We start from the raw sequence: 24,253 nt of genomic DNA, 5'->3' as shown, positions 1-24,253 counted from the left end.
GAAGTCCTATGTTCCTCCTTCATTAGAGATAAAAGATTCTGAACTACATCTCTGAATAAACTCCAGAATTCTCGAGCGAAGAAAAACCTAGATGTCTTAAACATGGATGGAGGAAAAAAAAAGTCAATAAATAGACTTAAGATAAAACCTCACATTACTTATCTTCTAAAAAAAATACCTTTCAGATTTCCTGTATGTTAAGATTTGATGTGAAGAATGCCCTTAGAAGTAAAAATACTTTGAAAAGAATCACAGATTCAAAATAAATAAATAAGAAACCCTCACAAGTATAGAGTCACATATTCAACAAAAAGAGGGCAGAAAATAGCAAGAGAACAGCAGCAAACTAAAATCTTAGCTGAAGTGAGAAGAACAAGGCACAAAGAGCTGCTGCAACACCACGTATAAGGAATGTTTACAAGTCTGCTTATCTACACAGCAGGAAAAAAAACAAGGGCAAATGTGAATCTTGGAAGGAGCACAACAGAAAAAAACCCAGCATTCAGCACTGAATTTTAAAATAATCATCCAGCATTACAGAACATTTTCTTCAGTTTGGCCAAAATGAGGATGATTTAGTCATCCTGCTTGAATAGGCGAGACCTAAGGAAGAAAGGAAAGCCGCTGAATTCTGAGAGTCAAACCAGGAATCAGAAGGAAAAAAAAATCAGGACAAGATTAAGAAGAAAAGGCAACTCTCACATACCCTTGGTACAAGACTGAAAGCATCCTTATTGGCTTTAAATTTTCAAGTGATTTTAGGCACCTGAAATTACAGATTAAGAACTTTTCCGTATTTTTTCAGTATTTGATTTTCAGTTGGCAACAATACAGGAGAGTGATCTCCGCCTTGTACGTTACGTGAAAAGGAGCTCAGACACAGCGCAGGGGAGCAAAGGAGCAGAAATTTGCCCTAGTGCTCGGGAGAAAAATAAATAAATAAAGAGGCTGAGATTTTGATACTGTAAATGAGAAAACGTTCAAAACGTAGTAGCACGTTGGTCACCTGTGACCCCGAACCGAGTAATAACTTGTAATTTGATACCCACAGGACAACCAGGCTACCTTGACGGAAAGCAGAGCTTACGCCAGCGAGCCGGTCACTGCAGGGACGGGGAGCGTTCACCCACGGGAGAGGGAGCGGTGCGAACGCTTCATCGTGCCGCCCATCAGCGCCGCTCGGCCCCCGCTCTCTGCTCTGCCGACCACAGCACCGGTTGCGGCTGCGCGCACGCGGACCCGATCCTGCTTAGAGGTCTTTACGGGGACGACAAACCGCTCAGACGCTGGGGAAGTGGAAAACTGAGGTGTGTGGTGATAGCTCAACTCATCGAGTACCTGCCCAGGACACTGCTTCGTAATCAGAGTTGCACATCTGCCCGTGTCCCGCAGGAACTCCGCTGAGGATGCCAAAAAGAAGTCAGATGGTAACAACTCAGCTGTGCAGCAGGCTTACAAACCAGTGCCCTAAAGCTGAAATAAAAAATACAGTCTCTAAAAGTCGGGACTTTTAATACATGAACACCTAAAGCAACTGAATGGTTATAGAGTTGGCCTTGGGACCACAACTCGTCAGCGCTAAAATAGAAGAAATTAAAAAAAAAAAATTCTTATTAGCACAGACCCACATGTTCATGCTTACAGTAACACAAAACAGGTTAGGAGTTTTCCAATTTTATTGTAGGAAACCATATAAAGGCTTTTGCATAAGTAATTAAACTAATCTTTTTACAACTGGAAGGTATTTCTTTACTACTTTGTTTACCTGCTACATATACTGTTTTTTTTTGGCAATTAATTTAATAAAACACAGGTAACATTCGGCTGCTGTACTAGCAAGTTTCACACTTCAAGTGCTCCTGGCAAATCCTATCAAAGGATAAGAATCATAGGAGGTTCCTTAGTCCTTTGAAACATAGTCTTGCACTTGGGGGTGATGAACGGGCATTTTTCAAGAAGGCAGCCGTGAGCATCACTTTTCCAGCAAGAACAAGCCCTCCAGGAGCAGAGTGCGGTACGAGAAGGGGGCGCAGATGTTCTACTGGACCAGTTATTTTGGTCCTCAACTGCAGATCTGCAGCTGTGCCCGTCCCGTTGGGAAAGGGCTTCCTGTCCCTCTTAGCTCACCTGCTTAGAGAAACACTGACACGTTGACTTACTGCTGCTTAATTGAGAGTGTGTTCAGCTACTTCAAGCAGATCAGAAAAGGTTTGACTGCCAAAACTGTTGCAGAAACGAAAAGCTAAACGGACTTTCTAATCTCAGCATGATCAGTCCAGGAGAAAGATCAACACACAGAAACAAATTCTGTAAAACTTAAATGGAGTAAGATTAGTATTTTTTTCAGCCTGTGCTATTCAATCACATGGTTCCTAAAGGCAAACAAAATATGCAACTGGAAAGGGGAGTTATAATGCAAAGGTAAAGATGTATGACTCCACCTCAGGAAAAAAAAAAGAAAAGTAACATAGCGTTGCATTGCTACTACTCAGTTAAACTCCACGTCCTGCTAACTGAAGTTCTGCTGTGTGAGCCAGCGTGTGCCTCCTCCCTCAGCCCTGCAACATTAACAATCTACGCCCTCCCCAAAACCACTAACTTCAATACGGCCGTACAGGATGTGAAGAACCTCAGGACTGAGCCTATGGCAACTGGTAATATCACCTGGAGATGCAGTTCCTACACAAGGACAACAGCACTTTAGAAATTTTTTTTTTGCTAAGGATTTAGATACCAATGCACAAATAAAAGTTTCAGACATTCAGAAAGAGAAACCAACCCTTAATTTCATTTCAGTGTTGTAAAATAACATGGATTTAAATTCCTAAGTATTTACACAGTAAATACCTTGAGTAAGAAACCTAAAGGCCTTGAAGAGAAACTTTTGTTAGGTGAAAACTGCAGTGTTTGGCCCAATGAAATAGTCACTGGAACGTTGACCGAGAGTTGCCTTGATTTTGTTGATTCGATATGGGAACGTCCGCAATTCCTTGAAACCGTTCGAATAACTCCCGTATTGATCGACCTTCTTTGTAACAGCGAAGACCGTTTGTTCTTCAGTAGCCGTTTTATCACGGTTTACCTCTTTTTGTGCAAGTGTAACACTGTGTTGGCTTGGTTCACTACCTTGGAATGTAAATTGTTCTCATGTAACCCAAGAATCACGTAAATAGGTGTCTTTCAGTGACGGACTGCTCACCGCCTGGCAGGTTTGGGCATTATATAGACTTTGACGGGTTTGCTGAACGGTATGGTTCCCTCTATGCCATTCTCAGACAGCGGGAGAGCCTCCGTGCTGTCGCTCCAGGTGCATTTGGGAATTTTAGCAGATGCCTTGCTCCTACTGGAATTGTAGGCCAGCAGTAACCTCACTTCAATCTGACACGGCTCTGAAGAGAAAAGAAAAAAGAATAACCCAAACAACGATCATCACACAGTGAAGAAGCGATGCTGAACAAAATAACTCACTGCAGTTCAAAATTGGTCAAGATTTTAGCTTACTTATTCTAGGTTAAGTACAGAACCGTTCTAGGTTTACAAGATCAGAACCCAAAAGCGTCTTGAAAAACTAATTTTTCAAGGTAAGTTTAAAACTTTAATTTGGTCATTACATTCAGTATGGTAGAACTAAGCACTGTTTTTTTCCCCCCCTCTTCCCTCTTAGCCACCGCTTAAAAAGAGAATGCTATGATAAACCTAAAATTAGCAAACTTCAAAAATAATTGTCAAAAGATAGAAGGCCTAGTTCCCTAGCTTTATGGCAAGACTAAGTTAAATCTAGGTGGAGTCTGATTAAGACTCTCAACACAGACTACTTAAAGATTGTCTTCTGTTGGAGATTTTTACATTGCAAGACAGCCTCTTTCCTTGTTTTTCCACCTCAGTAGTTAGGCAGGTATTCCTAAAACTGTCCATAGAGTACGTAAGGTGATTTTGTCTCGTTCTTCTCCCAGCGGTCATAATGAAAATAAGCTTTTGCTCTATATGATACGATTCTGAGCGGAACAAGATCCTTGTCAAAACTTTCGCTCCTAGACTGCAGGACGTGATTGCTTTAGGTTTTCTTACAGACCGCAGCACCAAAACCTCTTCTTCTCAGTGCATTTCTCTACGTAATTCTGTCTATGTAATCTTGACAACGTGGTGCCCCAGACTGCAGCAGTATGCCCAGCTGAAACACTATCACCACCAAACAGAGCACAATAAATAATCTTTTTCCACAGTTATACCACAGTTCAGCTAACATCTCCCTGAGTAAGATCCAACTTCTTGTCAGGCTGTCAACTCTCTAATTTGTAGCTGTTCATTCTACTATGCATCCATCCCTTACTCCACCCTTTAGGTCTGGATGTTCTCCTTCCTACACACACACTTTTTAGTGGTCACCGATGAGTAATTTTCTTGAACTAAGGCGATTTCTCCACTTTGCCGATATCACTTCGAATTCTGACTTGGTTCTCTCAGCCACTGCCCGCTTGGTACCATCGCCACATTTTATAAGCTTAAGTTCCAATGTCAAATTTAAATTAATTAAAATAATGACCAGGGGAGGCACCAAAACAGAACCCCTTGGGACCATAATGAAAATGTCCTTCTAGCAAATACTGTAGAACTAGAAATAAGAACTTGATTCTGCTCCCTCTGGCAGCAGATCAGCCTTTAAACCCAGATACTTCCAGCCACAGAAACAATATCATTTTTTCTTCTCCAAAACAAAACAGAGGAAGCAGGATAAATGAATGTGCTATGGAAGTGCTGTAGAAAAATGACTAAGTGAAAGAGAACATTGCAGTTAAAAAAAAAAAAAGTTGGTTAAAAAATAAACCACTGACTCCTATTAACCAAAAAAATAAACTGCACAGAAAAGAAAAAAAAAAGCCCACATTTGAATAAATGCAAAGGGATTAAAAAAAAAAAAAAAAAAAAACAGGAGAAAGGGAGCCATGAAAAAAAATTCTTTGCTTTTCTTGTTTGAAATCCCACAAACCAATTTCCAAAGCACTTTCGTACGCGGAAAGTGTGACTGCCAACTACAACTGAACACAAACATCAGAGTCGCATATTTCATCGGAGATAAAGGGTGGGTTTTTTAGGGCGTAAAAGAGTGAAACTTTAATCAGCACGGAAATTATACTGTCGAGTACACACAGTTCCAAAGGTTCTCTGCCATGCTCAGATACCCGTCAGAACTGAAACAACGAACGAGAATGGATCAGTCTACCATGACTCCTTACTTTTAAACGAGGATGCAGGGCTGCCTCCAGCAGCCAGTCTCGCTCTGCGCTGAAACGGGTGACCCCACTCTAAACATGTGTCCTCCTATTTAAAGGCTCCTCATGCCAGGAAGCCTGTGTGCGGATGCGAACACCTTTTGCGCAAAAGACTGGGATCAAGCACGACACAATCCTCCACCTTCAAAACAGGCAGCAACACAAACGCGTCGTATTTTATCACGAACCTTACCTGTCCAGGCTGTGTGCGAGAGGTAAACCTGAGTTATCAGTCTGTGCCTTCCGGGACCAGGATTTCGGAAGTCGGCTGGTTTAGGATGGATTAACTGTGCTTGTCCATCTGGATACAATACCTATAGGGGGGAAAAAAATAAAGAAAAAGAAACACTGAATGAGAGCTGCACTGGGGATTTACATGACGTGCACTGTTGTTTTGTTTTTTGCCTGAACACAGAAGGCAGGAAGGTGTACTTAGCCTCGGAGCCAGGAGTCCAGTTGCTCTAGATTGAATGGCCACAAACCTACCATGCAGAACAACAGCACATGGGATAAAGCACGTGGACATCAGCTTCTTCCTCTGCATTGTAAACAGGGGATTTGATTTCTTTGTTATGCAGTGAACTTGCATATTTTGCTTAACATCACACCACAGCCACCTTCTTAGCTATGTTTTAAATAAGTGGTTCAGCAGCAGGAAGAAAGCTAAATTTTAAATATAGACAGGCACACACCTATGTCGTTCTGCGTGCTTCAGAGCAGCGTCTTTTGCTTCCCTTCTTGCCATTACATAAGCTGCCTTTTTCCCCAGTGTGTGTTTGAGTGTCCGTGTTCATAACGTGCGAGTGCCTTTGGCAGCATGTGTGTAGCACAGAATAGCATCAGAGTGCTCACAGCAAGCTCTCAGGACCTGGATGTAAGTCAATGCAGTGCATGATATACAAGCCAGTTTCTGAATGCATGTGTTAAAAACACAGAAATTCAACACTGCTACTAATAAAGTAATAACATCCTTATGCAAACTCCCCCTAGAATACAATCTTGCTCGCACTTACGTCAAGTAACTCCTTACCTGAACTTTAACAGTTCCTTGGGGATCCTGTACATGTTCCAGAGTTGCATCAACATCCAAGGCCACTACCAAGCCTGATGTAAACCTCAAGGGGTTGTCAGATTCACCAGTAGGCTCAATGATAGTCGCAGTAGCTCTGTGGAGCTATCAGGGGCATTTTCAAAAGTGAATAGGAGAGAAAAAGAAAAGACAAGACAATCATGACTGTTATTAACAGAGGAAAATATTGTGGATCAATTTTGGATAATTTTAGATACAGTCAGGAAGTCAGGAATTACTAAACCTCTATTTTTTGCAACAGCCCTGGAGATATTAGATATCTAGTTCAAAGAAATAACCCTTGTGATTGATCACCAAGCTGAAACAAAAAAGCCTCAGGGTCTATTGGCTTCTAAGACAGTTTGTAAGAATGCTGCATTTAAACCTTTGCGTTACACTGACCTGCTCTGGAAGAGGAAGGTGAAGGAAAGTACTTTGTCTTAGCGTTGTTTGAAGGATCTTGACCACTTCTGAAGGCTTGGAGGTCACAAGTCTGGGCATTAAGTCCAGCAGTTTATCGACAAAACTGCCTTGCATATGTGGGAGCTCAGAGATGAAACACCTGCGTGTGTTAAGAACATATTAATGAAAATCAAATGCTTATCTCAACATTTTTCAATAGTCTTGTGATTTTCAGTCAAGCTACTTAATCTTTATACTTAGTTATAATGGTAGAATTAGATATAGAGTAGAGTGGTGTTGTAAAACAGGTAGTCTTCAATTCCAGTTTCAAATCTGACAAAAAAGAGTAAGCATTCTTTTTTGCCATTCTCTTACTGTCGGTTCTGCATGTAGATTCCCCTTCTGATACACATCCATCTCATACCTGAGATGCCTTTCTAAGTTTAACAAGATGGTTTTGTAAGCTTAATAAAACTCTCACTTGTGCAATTTAGTGGGGGAAAAAAAATGCACCATTTCTCTCTGTTAAACAGCAGGTTCTCCTCCCTGCTTCTCAAGACCAGTTTGTGCAGTCCGTCTTCACCTGTGGTGTTAGTCTTTAAAGCCCACATAGGAATTCAGGAGATGCCAAAAAACAGCTTCAAGATCCAGAGCCCTAGAGATGTGATTTTCTTTCAAGGTCCTAGTAAGTGTCATTATCCATAACACGGAAGCCTCTATCACCATGTCACGGCTTGGCAAAAATGGAGAGAAAAAAAAACAAAACAAAAAAAAACCCAAGCCCCTTCCCCTCTGCGTGCAAAGAGGTTTAAGTAGGAACGTGCATCTTTGTGTTCCTCTGACAGCCACTGAATGGACAGCAAATATCAGCTACTCTGTCACTGACTGCAGCTAAAAGCTGGCACGCTGAGGGTGCACACCCCAGCCAGGCATTTTACATGTTCAGGTATTTACAGGCGATCTCACAGCTAATTGAGACCTAAACATCATCCAGACTCCCCTTTGTGGAATCCACCACTGCCCCTAGGGGCTATACTTCTCTAAGTGATGACTTCTGTTGATCCTGAGATTCAGCATCAGGAAAAAGATGAAAAAAAAAGGAAGCAAACGGTTCTATTCATTAGCCACCAAATAAGCTTATCGTTAGGGAATGGGTATATTCAGATCCCTTTTCTCATCACTTCAACAGCCACAACCGCCAAGCACATGGACCAGAAATAAATGGGAATTTGATCAAGAACTAGAGGTGGAATTCTGCTCAGTCAACTCTGGATATCTACCTCTGATAGCTTCCTTTCAAGTCCATCCAAACAGCTCACAAATCACCAATCTATACTAGGATAAGATGAAGGACGCACCTCTCTTCTCAGTGAGAGCCCAGGTGTCTGCTTCATAAGCAGTGGCTATAATGCAAATGTTTACAACCGGGTGAGATGATTCCCACCCTGAGCATGTAGATGGTTCGTTTGCTCTCTAATTTCCAATTCAGAAATTTGGGGAGGAGGAAGCGGAAAATTCCTTTTCCATCATTCTTCTATGACAGCTCCTCCATTGATCACAGGTTTAGAAAAGAGTCTACTTCTTGCTTCACCACTGTCTTACGACAGCAGGCTCTGATGTAGCGCAGCAACAGGGAGAGGGAGATGGGAAGAGACAGAAAATGCATGGAATATTCCATGATGATAATGAGCCTTAATGGTTTCAGGTAGTCTGATGGCAATCATCACGCATGTTCAAAAGTTGTGAAGTGAATGAGAGATGACATGACACCTCCAAATGCTCTGCATGTATTTGACAACTGCTTCAACTACAGAAAAATCCAATACAAATGCAGAACAGCAAGTCCTAAAAGGGCCTTCAGTACAGAATTGCTGCTCTCAGCATCCTGTGAAGAGGTGGAGAGACTTTATTTTTGAATTACATAATTCTGAAAGTCAAGTTTGACACATCCGAGAACGGGTTTCATACAGAAGAAACACCATCAGCTTTTAAAAACATTTTACATCAACTAAGGTTTTAAAGCAGAAAGCGAAAAAGCAACAGAATTACTCACCTCTGAAAAGAATCTACTTCCTGTAAGAATTTTTCACACATCCCAAAAAGGGGTTCAGCTCTGTAATAAAAATAACATTCCTTTTTTATTATTTCCAATAAAGAAAGCTGGCACTATACGTATAAGTATTTAGGTATTTTGGAATCCAGTTCAAGCTTACAGAAACTACCAGATCTTAAAGACAACAGGAGGCCAGAAGGGCATTCCCACAAGAAAAAAAGTAAACCCAACAGAATAAAAAAGGAAGCAGTACTATCTTCTTCCCTCTCCCCCTGCCCCAAATCTCTTTGCATTTGCACAAGGCACTGATGAAGTTCCCAAAGTCATTGTGGGAAAATGCTAACTCTCCACTAGGAATCAGAAGGTTAAAAAGCAAATACATTATTGACCTCTAAGGGAACACAGCAAATTGAAGGCAAATGAACTCAACACCCCTGAAAAAACAAAAACATCCCCCCAAAACAAATTAGGATAAAGCACCTTGCTCTAACACTGCCAAATAAAGTTCTAGTTTTATAAACATTTAAAACCACATGTACCTTTATTCACCCGAGCAGCCCAAATGAACCACATACAGCTTCTCATGTGATCCAAGTCATCCATATGCATAAGCATTTTATGTCCAGGTCACCCAAACATTAGTTGCAGAACATCAATAAAAGACAATTCTTTTATGATGCAAAAATCTCAGCAACTAACTTACATTTAACAAAGTAAATATACTTAGTGAATTCTTCAATATGTATGATTTTTTTCTCATTTAAATAAGTCCCACATTTCAACTCTAAGACACTCTACAATGCTTTTACTTTTTTATGCTTTCTTATGCTCCCAGCTGAGAAAAAACTCAACTCCCAAAACATGCTTTCCTATTAATTTTATCATCTAATTTAATACTGTGTCACTATATAGCTAAATCAAAGACAAAAGAAGTTGTCTCTTCATTCCAAATCTGTTTGGCAAATGGTCATTGGCCATGATGTTTTATGCATTTAAGTTACCCTAGGCATTTTTTTCCCCCCAATTAAAGGAGGAAAAAAAAAAAAAAGCTTGAGAAAACTAAGGCTTTAGCTAACCCTAAGGAGATTCACATCCTTCTCTTTCACCAGGTCATCCTTACCCTCTGGTGGTACGCGCCGTCACTATGAGCTGTAACGCCTTCGCTTGCAGTCTCATGTGATGGATAATGACCACTTGTCTGCTTTCCACTCCGCTGTACATGAACTCCATTTTATAAGTTTCTTCCAGGATCTGTCAGACAACACAGGAATAACAAGAAATCAGATGCTGTTAAATCATTTTGCAAACTTGATCACAAAATTCCAGTATTTTCCCTCCTCCTACTGAGAAACATTAATCCACAAATCCTATTCTTTCGATGAAATTATTTGTGGCATAAAGATGATTCCTACTATTAAAAGTTATTTTGAATAAATTAAAGAAACAATTCATGAAATTTTGCCTGAAATCAAGCACTCTCCTCTTTGGCAGCCTACTTTGCAACGCTGCACTTTAGATTTCCAGCGGTAAAACGCTCACCGATTCCCCTGTTGGCTGCTCTGACACACAAGACGTAAGCAGCACAATACAGTAGTCCCATTGGCCCTGCAGTTTTATATTTTAGAGCTAGAGTTGTCATAATTGTCTTGGAAACAACTTTACACTCAAGAACACTTCGCATAGTCCCCATCCTCAGCTGCAGTATCACGAGATAAGCATCACTCTAGGTTATTTTAGCCACATAGTTAAAAGCTTAAACACACTGCAATTTTTGTTATTACGATATTGCATCTTTAGAACAGATGGGCTTAAGCAGGCAAGAGAAGTACTCAAATTAGTGTAACTGGCTTCTCTACAATCATATTGAGCCCAAGAATGGGCAAGTTACTGATGGGAAGGAATCTACATCCACAATCACAACAGACAGCAGCTTCCCAGGGGGTTCATACGCTGCTGAGAAGGGCACCCGGCAAAGATAGTTCAACTAGAGAAGGCGTAAAAAACTGACAGGCTTTTGTTTGTACTGGTCCCTGGGGAGAGCGGCCAACAGCATATAGGTTTTTGATGCACAGCAATAGCTGCCTCTTACTACATTTTAATTAACTGGATACTCAGAATGTCAGTATTGCTTCCCAGCAGATATATGGACTTGCCTTTATCCTAGATTTTCTTCCAGACTTTTTAATAGCTTTCTTTCTCCTTCACTTTTTCCCAGTGTTCAGCTTTGCTTTTTTCAGGATATGATCATTTATACCAAACAGAAACACAGAAAAATTCTGGCGGAAATGGACCTCCAGTCGTTGCAACATTCATTGCCTTCCCCTTGTCCACAACAGCAGTCACCTCATCGTAGAAAGCAAAGAGGTTGTTCAGGCATAATTTGCCCTTGGTAAATCCATTTTGGCTGCAGCCAATCATTTCAAAATGGCTCCTCAGAGGATTTACTCCATGACCTTCTCAGGGCTGAGGTCTGGCCAGCCAGCCTGTAGTTCTCTAGATCTCCTTCTCACAGGATCACAGAATGGTTGAGGTTAGAAGGGACCTCTGGAGATCATCTAGTCCAATCTGCCTGCTCAAGCAGGGTCACCTGGAGCATGTTAGCCAGGATTGTTTCCAGGTGGGTTTTGATTATCTCCAGAGAAGGAGACTCCACAACCTCTCTGGGCAACCTAGAGCCCCTTCTCACTCTTCTGGAAGATGGTCTGATGTTTGCCTTTTTTCAGTCATCATGAACCTTGTCCAGTTGCCATGAGCTTTTGAAGACAAGAAAGCAGCCTCACAATGACAACTAGTTCTTCAGCACCCTCAGAGGCATCCCACCTGGCCTCATAGACTTCAGTATGTCTAATGGGCTTCAATGATCCCTAACTGTCATCTTCTACCACGAGTACAGCTTGACTAACACAGACTCTCCTAATAGGCTCAGGTTGCATCAGTAACTCTTGCAGACTCTTATCCAAAGTAAGTCACAGGCAGAAACTGTCAGGCTTTCATGTCTGCCCCATTTCTAATCTGATCTGAAAAAGATCTCTGCCTTCAAGCTGAACTCCAGATTTAACCATGTTTTTGATCTTCATGTTGGCTCGTTGGTCTAGGGGTAAAATTCTCGCTTAGGCTGCAAGAAGTACCGAATTCAAATCCTGGACGAGCCCTCAATGTTTGGAGGCCTGTGGCTAATGGCATCCCCCAGGGCTCCGTACTGGGTCCCATCCTGTTCAACTTCTTCAGCAATGACCTGGATGAGGGGACAGAGTGCCTCCTCAGCAAGTTAGCGGATGATGCCAAGCTGAGAGGAGTGGCTGATACACCTGAGAGCTGTGCTGCCATTCAGAGAGACCTGGACAGGCTGGGAGCTGGGTGGAGAGGAACCTCAGGAGGTTCAACAAGGGCAAGTGCAGAGTCCTTCACCTAGGGAGAAATAACCCCAGGCACCAGTCCAAGCTGGGGGCTGACCTTGTGGAGAGCAGCTCTGCAGAGAAGGACCTGGGAGTGCTGGTGGACAACAAGTTGACCATGAGCCAGCAATGTGCCCTTGTGACCAAGAAGGCCAATGGTCTTCTGGGGTGCTTGGGAAGAGTGTTGCCAGCAGGTGGAGGGAGATGATCCTGCCCCTCTCCTCAGCCCTGGGGAGGCCTCATCTCGAGTCCTGCGTCCAGTTCTGGGCTCCCCAGCACAATAGAGACATGGAGCTACTGGAGAGAGTCCAGCATAGGGCTACACAGATGATCAGAGGGCTGGAGTACCTGCCCTATGAGGAACGGCTGCAAGAGCTGGGCCTGTTCAGCGTGGGGAAGAGAAGACTGAGGAGGGATCTGATCAACGTGTACTTAGAAGTACCTGAAGGGAGGGTGTGAAGGGGACGGGGACAAACTCTTTTCAGTTGTCCCGTGTGACAGGACAAGAGGCGATGGGCAGAAATTGAAGCACAGGAAGTTCCGCCTGACCGTGAGGGGGAATTTCTTCCCTGTGAGAGTGATGGAGCCCTGGACCAGGTTGCCCAGAGAGGTTGTGAAGTCTCCTGGAGATCTTCAAGGTCTGCTTGGACACAATCCTGTGCAACATGCTCTAGGTGACCCTGCTTGAGCAGAGGGGTTGGACTAGATGATCTCCAGAGGCCCCTTCCAACCTTAACAATTCTATGATTCTTTGATCTCTATGTCAGTACTACATGAACACTGTTAAACAGTGCCTACATTTGTCTTTTAAATTGTTACTGTAACAGACTGTAGTTTAATTAATTCTAAAATATAAGTATGTTTTAGAATTTTATATCTGCACAATATGTAACTGGAAATATTGCATTTAGTGCACAAAATCCACTGCACACATTTGAATTACAAAAAGCCTAACTCCGAACGTCTCACCTGACCTCTCACCTGATCACCCACCATTTTCCTAATGGAAAAACAGTAGTCAAGCAACTCAGAACACATTCAGTATCTGAGAAGTCAAGCATAAGTCAAACCTAGTATTAGTATCATCCCATGTACAAGTTACTCCACTTTGATAAACCAGAATTCATTTGGACAGACTAGTGTAGTAGAAAATCAGAAGCGCATTGGCTCACGGTAAGGAAGGGCTCGTTTCCGAGGACTTGCCTCCATGGAGACTCAGAAGCTTCAACCTCACCTGCTTCGCTGCAGCAGACGCCAACGCGTTCTGTTTCAGGTACAGAGGAGCTGCCACGTTCCACAGTTTCTCCTGCAAGGCCTACAAAAGAAAACCATGAAGTATGATAAATACCTAGTTCACTCTAAAACAGTAACAAGTTATAACCCTGTGCTGGGTAACGTTGGGAACAGGGTATGTGCTCTGCCTCTTGGCCAAGGGTTTGTTTGGGAAAGCAGAACACAAGTTTATTTCGTGCTTCTAAACAAAATATGGGGAAAAAGGTCCTCAAAAACACAAAATTTATATAAATACCGAGGCACTGATATTATTATAAAATATAAGACAAGTTGAGAATAATATTTTACAGAACTATCAATTACAGACTTGTTGAGGAGCAAGCGTTTCAGTATCTTTTATGGAGAGCTTTACGCAGAATGCAATCGTTTATTAGAAAAAACGATAACTACTGCTTTATCACCTCTTTGAGACTAAGATCAGGACATTCTTAGATGACAGATAAAAGTGGAAACAACACCAACTGGTCCCCAGAAAGATACCCATCCAGTCATATTTCAGAGCATTCCTGGTGACAGTTTCACCCCTTCGAAAAGTCCTAGAGTTAGTGAGTAAAACAGAGCTACTGATATTTGCACTCAAACAAACAAACACAAAAAAGAAAACTATTTGCTTTTTGATTTGTGTCAAAAAATGTCAGGAAGTCTGCCTGAACGATGTATACCACTGTCTCCTTTTTGAAGCTGCTTGCCCTTAGGTACAGCTACACACAAAGCTGATTGGAGCTACAGCTCCAGAACACACATACAATATCCTTTATATATATATATAAAGTTTCTCTCTGCTGTATCAGAATTTCTAGTTGTACGATATTCCAAGTTACTTCTCATTTCATCCACACTATTCGCTCTTCCACATCACTGATGTATTGACTGTCCAGCAGCTCAATCTTTGCCAGAAACACAAAATATCATATTCTTTCAGCTAACGTACATTGGTTCACCCCAGCCAATGCGTGAAGGAAAGCCAAAAAAGCCTAATCCAAATGCTAGCCTTCTGCATGGACGGCACATTCTGCTTGGGCAAAACTTGCAGATGTAGCTATTACTGCTCGGAAGTGTAACACCACCCATCCAAATGTATTTGCAAGCTGTAAATGTTTCCCAAGGACTTCAGGGCTGCTGTAAGATATTCCAATTGGCAACTACACATTTAGCAAAGAAACTGAAATACTTTCCTGGTTTTACATAACGAAGCTTTTGCTGGGCACCTTCTGGAAACTGGTTTGTGAACTCTTGCTTTGCGTTTATGTAGGCCACCTTCTAACACCTAGAGAGTATCAGCAAACTAACTTAAATAATACCACCAGTTTATAGCTCGAGAAGTAAAGCAAGAAGTTTGAGTTCCTGTTTACAGCAAGAAGCTGACTTTGAAAATAGCTGCTGCTATTTTGTCAAAATAACCAGGACATCTGCTAATATAAGATGGACAGAACATTTCACCACTGTAGAAGATTTCTGTCAAAAAACAGATCAAACTCCGCACTGGCAAATGTATGCAAACCAGCGTAAGCTCCACATACAAGAGCAGACATCTGTACTGGTGTACTCATTTGCAAAGTCACCACGTAAATAATTTGCCGCAGAAGGAAAGCAGGAACATCGGAGCCCCAGGGAACCTGCACCTTCATTACAAATCAGTTTTCAGCGCAAACATCAAAACAGGAAAAGTGCACCACTGCAATGGACTGTGGGCACTTCAGACCAATAGTCCAAGAAACCCAGACGATACCAAACCTTGATGAGGAGCAGCTGACACTGAAGGTAAGTTGCAGTGAAGTCTGCCATCCCCGCCAGTTCTGACTGCAGTTCTCCAAGCCTCTGAAGATCACTGAAGCAAGTGAAAAAAAAAAGAAAAAAAAAACATTAAGAGGGGCAGGGCAAAATGTTAATCTGAGTGTACTCAGAGTGCAGCAACAGCAATGCTGAACCAGCCAGCTCCTCCTGCATCTCCTTTCTGCTTATTCCTACAAAAAGCACCAGAAATCGTTTAGAAACGAGGCACTACAGAACAATTTGCAGCATCTCTCTTGCTCCTGGAGGCTGTCATGAGCACAGCAGTGGAAGCAGCAAGTCTGTCAACCCACACTACTCTGCAGCCCTATAGGAACCATACAGCGTAGCAGTTCCAGATTTAACTTAAGACACTCCAGATTTCTACAGCAGCTAATGACCCATTTGAGTTACACTGCTGGGAAATCTAACTACTCATGTTGGCTAGAAAAGATTGTTTCGAACATGCTGGAGTCATGCAATAAGGCACATCTGAACTACAGAATCTATGATTCTATAGCTGCATTTTTAAAAACAAGCTTCTTTAAGTCCAGTGTACTGATATGGTCAAAACAAGCTGCTGTGGGGTATAACTATTTATTGTAAAGCATACAGCTACAAAAGTAGCTTTTATTCTCCAGAAAAAAGACAGCCAATGGAACCCCAAAAGCTTAATGTCGCTGACCACTGAGGATTAAAACGAATTAAAAATTTGTATTAAGAGAACTTATTTTCAGTTCTGTAATGAAAAACAGTTTGGATAAGGTGGATTCAACACATCTTTGTTCTTATTTGCATTTTGCTTTGCTCCAGAAGCATACTAAAACTGTCAATTTCCATGTTCCCCACTATTATTAAAAGAAACCCCCAAATTAAAATGAATGCTGTTTCATCAGCTAACCGTCCTCTTATTTTAGCTGTAATGCTCCTATATTTATGATGCAATTCTAAAACTCAGGCTCGGCCAAACCTGAAGTTTGCTGATAGCCGAGACACTGAAAGAATCCATGAGATTGTCTGTGAACTCTGACGCCAAGGAAAAATCTTTCCCAAGCAGAGGGGTTGGTCTTTCCTTAAATGCAGCAACAGCAGAGCCAGTCTGAGCCTTACATGGTGACTAAACTCCAGCCTTTGCAGGAGAGCAGAAAAGAACAGACTCCCTGGTGCTTCATTTCCACATCATACTTAATGTACCACAACACGCTCCTGGGGAATGGAATGCCACTTCTCAGCTAACAGCCAAATATTCCATTTTCCAGTCTTCTATGGTTCACGATTCCCCTAATTCTATTTCCATACAAATATATGAGATTTCAACATGCCTGCAAGATTTTTTTTTAAAAAACGATCCTCTTATATAGATGGGAGAAACTAAACCACGCAGACTAATTCACAAAGCCTCTCCTACAGCTTCAGCTGGAGAGCCTAGGGGTACAGCATCAGTTCTCAGCACAGTTAGAAACTCAAGTCACAAGCAGATACCAGCTCCATGAGGTCTGCACTGCTTCCCCCGATGACAAGAATGATGGAGGAGGAAGGAGCTAAGTGCCACTGGGGAACCCACTGCTGTGAATTTCTTCTATCCCTCTCCTCTTAGCAACCAAACCGTCAGTGCCGCAAGCTCTTGTCCTCTGCAAAATAACCTTTAACGTTTTTTTGTTTTGTTGTTAAATCTTCCCATTCACTTAAGGGTAGAAAACAGCAGTTGGTTTAGTACAACTCCCAGGTAGTGATTCCAGTGTGGGGGGGGAATCCCACCAAAAAGCATACAAATTATTTCCAATAACTTTGGAGTATTATTGTCCTTTACGGCATGTAAACACATGTAGCCATCTATATCGCGCTCTCAGATAAAATTCCTATATTCAGAATGGGAAATATCCATTGCCTGTGAGGTTTCCAGAATTTTATTGTGCCTATGAGATTTCAGATACTCTGCCAAGGGACTGCCTAAAATGTTTAGTTCTGTTTAATGCATAATAGCATCTAAATAGTCGAGAACAAGTCATTTGCTTTTCACAGGAAGGTTTTCAGTGAGGAGCACATTGTTCATTCTCCACTGCAGGTGGGTTTAAAGGTAATTCACAGCTGCATGTTTAGAAAAAGCAGATTTTTTGTGAAGAAAGAAAAATAAAGCTTTTTGGAATTCTTTATTCACATTTTGGATCCAAACACTGCATTTTAGACTGTTTTTTTCTAACACCTAAACTACAGCTCTTTTTCTACCAAGCAGACAAGTCACATTGAAAGGATCCTTTTCAAGTGTTTTGTTTGTGCAAATCAGTCTGCACAGGAAATTGAAAAGGAAACACACAACTCACATTCAGAAGCCACACTGTGCACCTTTATCAACAGCAGACAGCAATGCAAAATAATGTTGTCTATTCTGGGAAAATCTCTCTATGAATTTCACACTGATGAAGAATGCCAGGGTCCTTTATCACCAGTCCCATTTATAAGAACCCAACAAACCCTCTCCCGCTGAATGAAAGGCCATGGGACCTGAAAATTAGAAGAGCAAAGGGGACAAACTCTTTCTCCCTGCAAAAAACCCCATGTGCATTCCAAATAACACGATCAAAACGAGGGATTTGTAAAGGAACAGAGAACTAATAACGACATGCAAACTTGCCATCCCACAAAACTGAAAGCACATTCAACCATAAGTGAACAGTCCCACACGAGAATCCTTACCTGGCCAAGCTCTGAAAAGATATTCCCCTTAAACACACACTGATCTTTTGGTGTAGTAAAGCCAGAGCTGAGATCCCTGGTTTTGTTTTAAACAGGTCATGATTCTGTTTTTAATCACAATATAATCACAACTTCTATCAGGAGGTTCAGACTAAGCGCCCAACAGCAAAGTAAAATACTCGTATTCAGAATCAATGCAGTTACTTCAAAGAAATTGGGAATTTGAACCCATCTTCAAACAAACCAACCAGTTTGTTTGCAGCCTTACCGAATGGTAAACTCCAGCAGCTCCTGCACACCCTGCGGGTCGAGGTGCTGAAGGTTGTAAACCCTCTCCAGGCTCTGATGCAAGAACTGCTGGGAAGGATCCTCATTTGGTGTAATACTGGTAGAGACAGGGGAGGACACCAGCTTTCTACCCGGCAACTAAGCAAAGAGAAACACATGCACACAAAAGAGAAGAGTTTAACACAAGTGAAAACATTCTAAGATGCCGCCTCACTAGTTAGAGGCAAGAATACTAGCGACAGAAAACTCCAATTTATTTCCCAGATTCAAAGCTTTTAATTGAGGCTTTCATGTCTGCATCTTTGCTAATTAACCCTCTCCATTTTATAATCCCCCCCTGGACAGAGATCTTCAGTTTAAATTTCAACATCCCTTTGAGAGAAACATCTTCCTGATCTATGAACTATGAGATGATGAAGTCAAGACCACACAAAGCGCAGCTGATTTTATGAGCTGTGATAAGGCTTACGGCCAACATCAGCACCACCTATACTTCCATGCAGGAGAAAGACGCTTCGAAGTGACAGGGAACACATCTGCAAGTAAATCATGCAAGTAGGATGTAAGCAAGATTTGTATAGGCTAAACTCCTCTTTATCCCACTGCCAGAAAGCTCCCAGGAATCCTGCCCTCCAGTACTCCTCCCTAACCAGCAAATTCTGTGCTATTCTCACTCGAGAGCAGCAACATTATTATACTCCCCAAAACATTACAAACTCCATATTGTAACAATTTAATATTTGGCTCCTCTTACTCAGCGAACAATTCAATGTTCACCCTCTTGATGGTCGAGGAAAAACCTTTTGGACTCAAAACGTTACAGTATTTGCAGCAACACAGTGGTGAAGCACAAAGCGAGGTGGTTCAACTTACTCTCAACGCAGGGACCAGGTGAGAGAGACTGTCGCGAAGATAGGCGTAATGTCGGAACGTATGATCAGAAAACAGGGCGGGCATCGTGGGACAACTTTTAGCAGCGTTAAAAATCAGAACCAGAACAGCAATGTCTATTGAAATGGATTGTTAAAGAAAAATAAACAGCAGCAGAAAGAGTTCCTGGGGGGTGGCAAGCTAAACAACAACTCAACAACGCTTTCTTTGCTGGAAATTGTTTAGGAGTGATTTTTTTTTTTTTAACATTGGGAGAGTGATGAGCAAAAACCAAACAGGCAGCGGTATGAGCAGACGAAAATGAAGTACAAAGTGTAAACATAACATCTTTTCTCCAATATGGCCTGTTCTGTAATTGCCAACGCGGGATTGCGCACAGGCAACACAAAGCATGGGAGCCAGGGAGAGCAAATGTAGAATGGGTCTAGTAGGTGAAGTTCGCTCTTGCTCATCTCAGAGCTTATTCTCTGCTTACCTGTCCAGTACCCAAATACTAACTAAAAGTAAACATTTTTCTCAGAGTCCTTGAAAACTACTGCATCTCCTATGGTGCAAAAACCCTAAAAAAACCCCCAAAAACAAAAACAAACAAACAAACAAAAAAACACTCTTGCACAGATTTAAATCAAATCAGGGAATCAACATTGGAAGGGGATTCTGGAATAGAATAGAAAAGTCATTTTAGTCATTTTCACAGTCCAAGAGTAAATGAAATACAAAAGGCATCAAAATTAGCCAAGAGCTGAGGCATCCGCCTGTAACAGGGAAACCCCAAGCACAAAATCTCTAGCAGGAGCGAGTAACAGGACCCCAGTGTACAGCTCAGGATGGCGAGGGTGCTTGCTTGCACGAGAAAGAAGTAAGTTCAAACCCTCTCACAAGCACAGAAGGGACCTGGACTCACATTTCCTATTTCATGAAAGTCTGCTGTAGTTACGGGCTGCCAAGCATAGAGGCAGCACCTTGACAAATCGATTCCCTCTCTTTGACCAAAATCCTTTTCGAGTTTTCAGCTGAAGCTATTAGCTAATTTGATTCAAACTTGCTAAATACTTTGAATCAATCAAAACTAAACTTTTTAACAATTTATTTGAAGAGAAAATAAAATAAAATAATAATAAAAAAAGACGACCGACATCCAGCTCTACTTTGCAGTTTCTGGCTCCCAGCCCTGTCTTCACAGAACACCTCTCCAAAGGATTTGGCAGTCAGCTTACTCCTGAGCACCCTATCAAATAATATTCTCTGGTTCAGAGTAAAAAGATCCTTTTAGCCAAACGAAAGTCCTTTTCCCCACTGTTCCTTCAATTCTCAACTAGGGCATAAATTTACTCAAATTATTGCTTAACTATCATGTTAGGGATAAATCCATCTTTCCACCTGATCCTAGCCCTTTTTAATTCTGATAAGGTATTTCTTTGACTTGTATAGATGTTCTGGCTGATGGCCTCTGAATGGCAAGATAAATACGCCTCACAGTAGAGGAGAGCTGTTCCAGTCTAACATCTCTCTGTATTCACCATAAGTGAAATTATGTTCTGCAATTGCACAGAGGGGAAGAGAGAAGAATGAACAATAGGAAACTGGTATTCCACATTTCTAAGGCATCTCCTATCATTAAAGATGATGCTATAACAATAATAGTTAGTATGCTAAAGCATCAGAAGTGCCAACATTAATGTAAGGATTTTGGACTTTGAATTATTTCAAAAAGACAATAAATTTATAGCACTAGAGGGATTTAGTCACTGCTGTACTGAAAGATAATAGTGTTCCATACATTACACAACAGTGAAGATAGGGGAAGCCTTGTATTAAAAAAAAAAAAAAAAAAAAAAAAAAAAAAAAAAAAACACACCACAGTCAGGGAAAATCATTCTTCTTATTTGAAGGTTGAACAATCTTTAAGATTAGTGCAAACTAGACAGACGTTTTCACATCAAACAACACATTTGCAAGACCTAAACCTTGACAAACTCCTTGATAACCCTTTTTTCTCACTATAATGAATAATCTGGTTAATTATATCCCATAGGTATTTATGAAGATGGTTCTAGACAACAGTTATTCCACCTCTTACTGAATAATAACAGTAAGTTGCAAAGGGATTCAGAAATAGCCGCAGGATTGCCTGCTATAGCTCGAAACAGTATAACGAATATGAGCAATTAGAAAAAAAAATGATTAAGTGTTTTGGAGTTAAATGTTTCGGAGTTAAAGAGAACAACTGATTTCCTTGGAAGGATACAGGCTGGGTCATCCATGTCTGGTTCTGGAGTGTCAAAGAAAGGATGTGTGCTCAGTAGCTCCGGGACTAATGGAAGCACCAAAGTTGGATGCCTGCTTCCCAAGAACTTTAAGCATCTGAAAATACACAGATTGAAATATTTCTTAGTAAGCATGTACACTGCAAAATATAACATTTTAAAGCATTGCTAGTCTATATTATAGTGGCATAGTGAGGTGTCGATCAACCTCAAAATCCTCATGTCCAAGTCTTCATGCAAACTCATGGCACTACTGTCTCTTCAGGACACAGTATTTGCTTTAATGTTTAGTGGGATCCAACAAAACTGAGAAGATAACTTGAAACAGCTAGGAATAATAAATACAGTTTAAATAAACTGTAAGTAATCTAGGGCAGAAACATGTTGAAAAACACTTAACACCTGGAGCTACATAATTCAAGAAAAACATTCATACTAAATGCTAATAATAAACATAAATTTTTTTCCAAAAGAAAAAGTGAGGTAGATTTAAACGGCAAATAAACAAAAAACCCACAAACCCACAAAAGCAATGTAAGACTATATTAAAAGAAAAAGCAAGCTAAAAATAAGACTAAAATAAGTGTTTCCAACAATAACGAAGAATTCTATCTCAAAATGTGTGTTGTAATATCACTTCCCTTGTTGCTCCCATTAAGCTACCAAAAAATCCACAACCTTTAGTTATTTTAGCCCAGACAGAATAAGTCCCTCCAAGAGCATAATGCTACGTAGCCAATCTACTTGTTACAACTGATATAATCAGCCGCTGGTAAATATTACTTATCTAATGCAGTTTCAAGTAAGTACAAAGCATTATCTGCATTGAAGAGATGAGTTTTTAAATTGAGGGCTGAATTAATCTTTACTGAAAACTCTGGGAATGCTTTGAAGTGACTGCTTATGATAGAGGGCTATTTCCAAAAACGGCCACCAGTGCTGGATTCCCAGTACGAGTACTGACACATATATAAGATGCAGAATCTGTACTTTGGGCATGAAGAAGAAGAATGCTTAGTACAATTGCTATTCCAAATATTTACAGAATAACAGAATGTTACACCTATAGTACCTGTGACCTCTTTAGTGAGTTAATATTTGTCTGATTGTTCAATTACTAAGAAGAACAGAAAAACAAGCAGAAACACAAGGACACTAAACACACTTACTTCCATATGGATTCTCTGTCGGTGGGATACTTGGTCAGGTTTTTCAGTAGCTCCACCAGTGCAAGATGGATGCCTTCTTTAGTTGAAACATTGGTGCAACACAACAGCTCGTGAAGTGCTTCCCGAATGTCCCTTGAAGAATCCTAAAAATCCAACCCAAACACCTTTGAGTGAGAAGATACGCATGCATACAAATGTTTTAATCGTAGCAATTCCTCTTCCAAGGATGAATTAGTAATAGAGGCATCCAAAAACTTGCACACATTTGCAGCTCATCATAGCTATACAATGATGAACTTTCAGTCCAGGCAACTGCTGCAGGGTCTACTGCTTTTGAACTCAGCCAAGATGTCTCATTTACACATGTGCTTCATTTTCTCTTCCACCATTTACCTTCTCAAACAGAGCAAGAGTCGCTATTCAGTCGCTATTCTTAGGCACAGACACTAACAAAAATGTAAAGGTGTTGGCTAATTCCTAGATGACCAGCGAAACAATCCTGTTTCATCCTCCTTGGAAGCAGCCTACTGTTATTCAACATCTGAAGCTCAATTCCACAAGCCTTTAACTCAGTTGCCAGTCTTTGAAGAGTCTGCACAAGCACCGAAGACATAACAAACTAGATTAACAAAGATAGTCCATAAGACAGAAAGAACTCTACCCAGTGACTGGTTTATAGAAGTATAATAAAATATAATAAAAAGAAAAACCACTCTTACGTGTTCTTTACGATAATATGGAATCCTTGATACGCCACTTTTAAAGTCACATTTCACCATTTTATTTATTAGGCAAAAAGATATTGTTCAGCAGAGCTTATGCTCTTCAAGCAGTATTTTTAGAAGTGTTATGGTTGAATTCCAGCTTGAATAATTATACTCCTTCAACCAAAAACTACATTGTAGTTTTATATATATATACACATATACATATATACATATATATATACACACACACAAGGAAGTATAATTCTTTTATATATATATATGTATATATTATATATACATATATTTATATATATAAAAAAGAATTATACTTCCTTGTTACCAGCATTTGTGTAGCACTGCTGGATAGACTGGAAATTTGACAGCATACAAGAACTGGATGCATTTCAGTGGTAGATTCACTTTATTTATAACTTGCCAAGTATCGACAGCACATTCATCACTGTCTTGCACAAAAGAAGAAACATGATCCTCTTGTAAAGGCTCTTAAATGACAGCCAACACGTACAAACGATCAAAGGAGGAAAGCACTGCTCAGCCCTTCTTTTTCGTGGTGGAAGGGAACACAGGGACAGACACACTATGACTGAAAAAGAATATGTACTCCAAGGACTGGAATGGGATGCCCAAGGAAATGCAATATTCTGGCTGAGTCACATGGACCACAGGAAGGGCAGTATGGAGAAAAGAGAGGCACAAGGAGATAGATAGGAGAACAAGTCAACGAAAGATGAGATAAAGAACCATGTGAAAAAAACAGAATATAGAGCTTCAGCCTTGTGAGAAGAGCAAAGAGTAGACTGAATTATTCAGACAAATTCAAAGCAGAACAAACCCAGAAACTACAGCCCCTCAACTCTTCCGTATTTCCACCCTAAAAACAATTTAGGCCTTAAAATTAATGTTATTTTTCCAAATCTTTTATTTTGGTATTTGAGTTTGGATTTTGCTGCTGAAACAGAAAGCA

At 40.9% G+C, this 24,253-nt stretch overlaps 1 protein-coding gene across 2 annotated transcripts in view; it reads right to left on the bottom strand.

Moving 5' to 3' along the window:
• Positions 1-1,658: 1,658 nt before the first annotated feature.
• INTS4 (integrator complex subunit 4) overlaps positions 1,659-24,253 on the bottom strand; it is a 34,418-nt gene continuing 11,823 nt past the window's right edge. For both annotated transcript variants that reach the window (XM_062567402.1, XM_062567404.1), the window contains 12 exons: positions 22,562-22,704; positions 21,374-21,489; positions 19,108-19,241; positions 18,215-18,372; positions 15,217-15,310; positions 13,424-13,504; positions 9,915-10,045; positions 8,795-8,854; positions 6,742-6,901; positions 6,301-6,444; positions 5,464-5,584; positions 1,659-3,389 (listed from right to left, as the gene is read on the bottom strand). In XM_062567402.1, coding sequence (XP_062423386.1) covers positions 3,196-3,389; positions 5,464-5,584; positions 6,301-6,444; positions 6,742-6,901; positions 8,795-8,854; positions 9,915-10,045; positions 13,424-13,504; positions 15,217-15,310; positions 18,215-18,372; positions 19,108-19,241; positions 21,374-21,489; positions 22,562-22,704 — 1,536 coding nt within the window. In that variant the 3' untranslated portion in view covers positions 1,659-3,195. The remainder of the gene's footprint in view (positions 3,390-5,463; positions 5,585-6,300; positions 6,445-6,741; positions 6,902-8,794; positions 8,855-9,914; positions 10,046-13,423; positions 13,505-15,216; positions 15,311-18,214; positions 18,373-19,107; positions 19,242-21,373; positions 21,490-22,561; positions 22,705-24,253) is intronic.

This window comes from Rhea pennata, chromosome 1, assembly GCF_028389875.1.
Source record: "Rhea pennata isolate bPtePen1 chromosome 1, bPtePen1.pri, whole genome shotgun sequence".
Taxonomy (NCBI): domain Eukaryota; kingdom Metazoa; phylum Chordata; class Aves; order Rheiformes; family Rheidae; genus Rhea; species Rhea pennata.
This window is presented reverse-complemented; position numbering and strand designations above follow the sequence as displayed.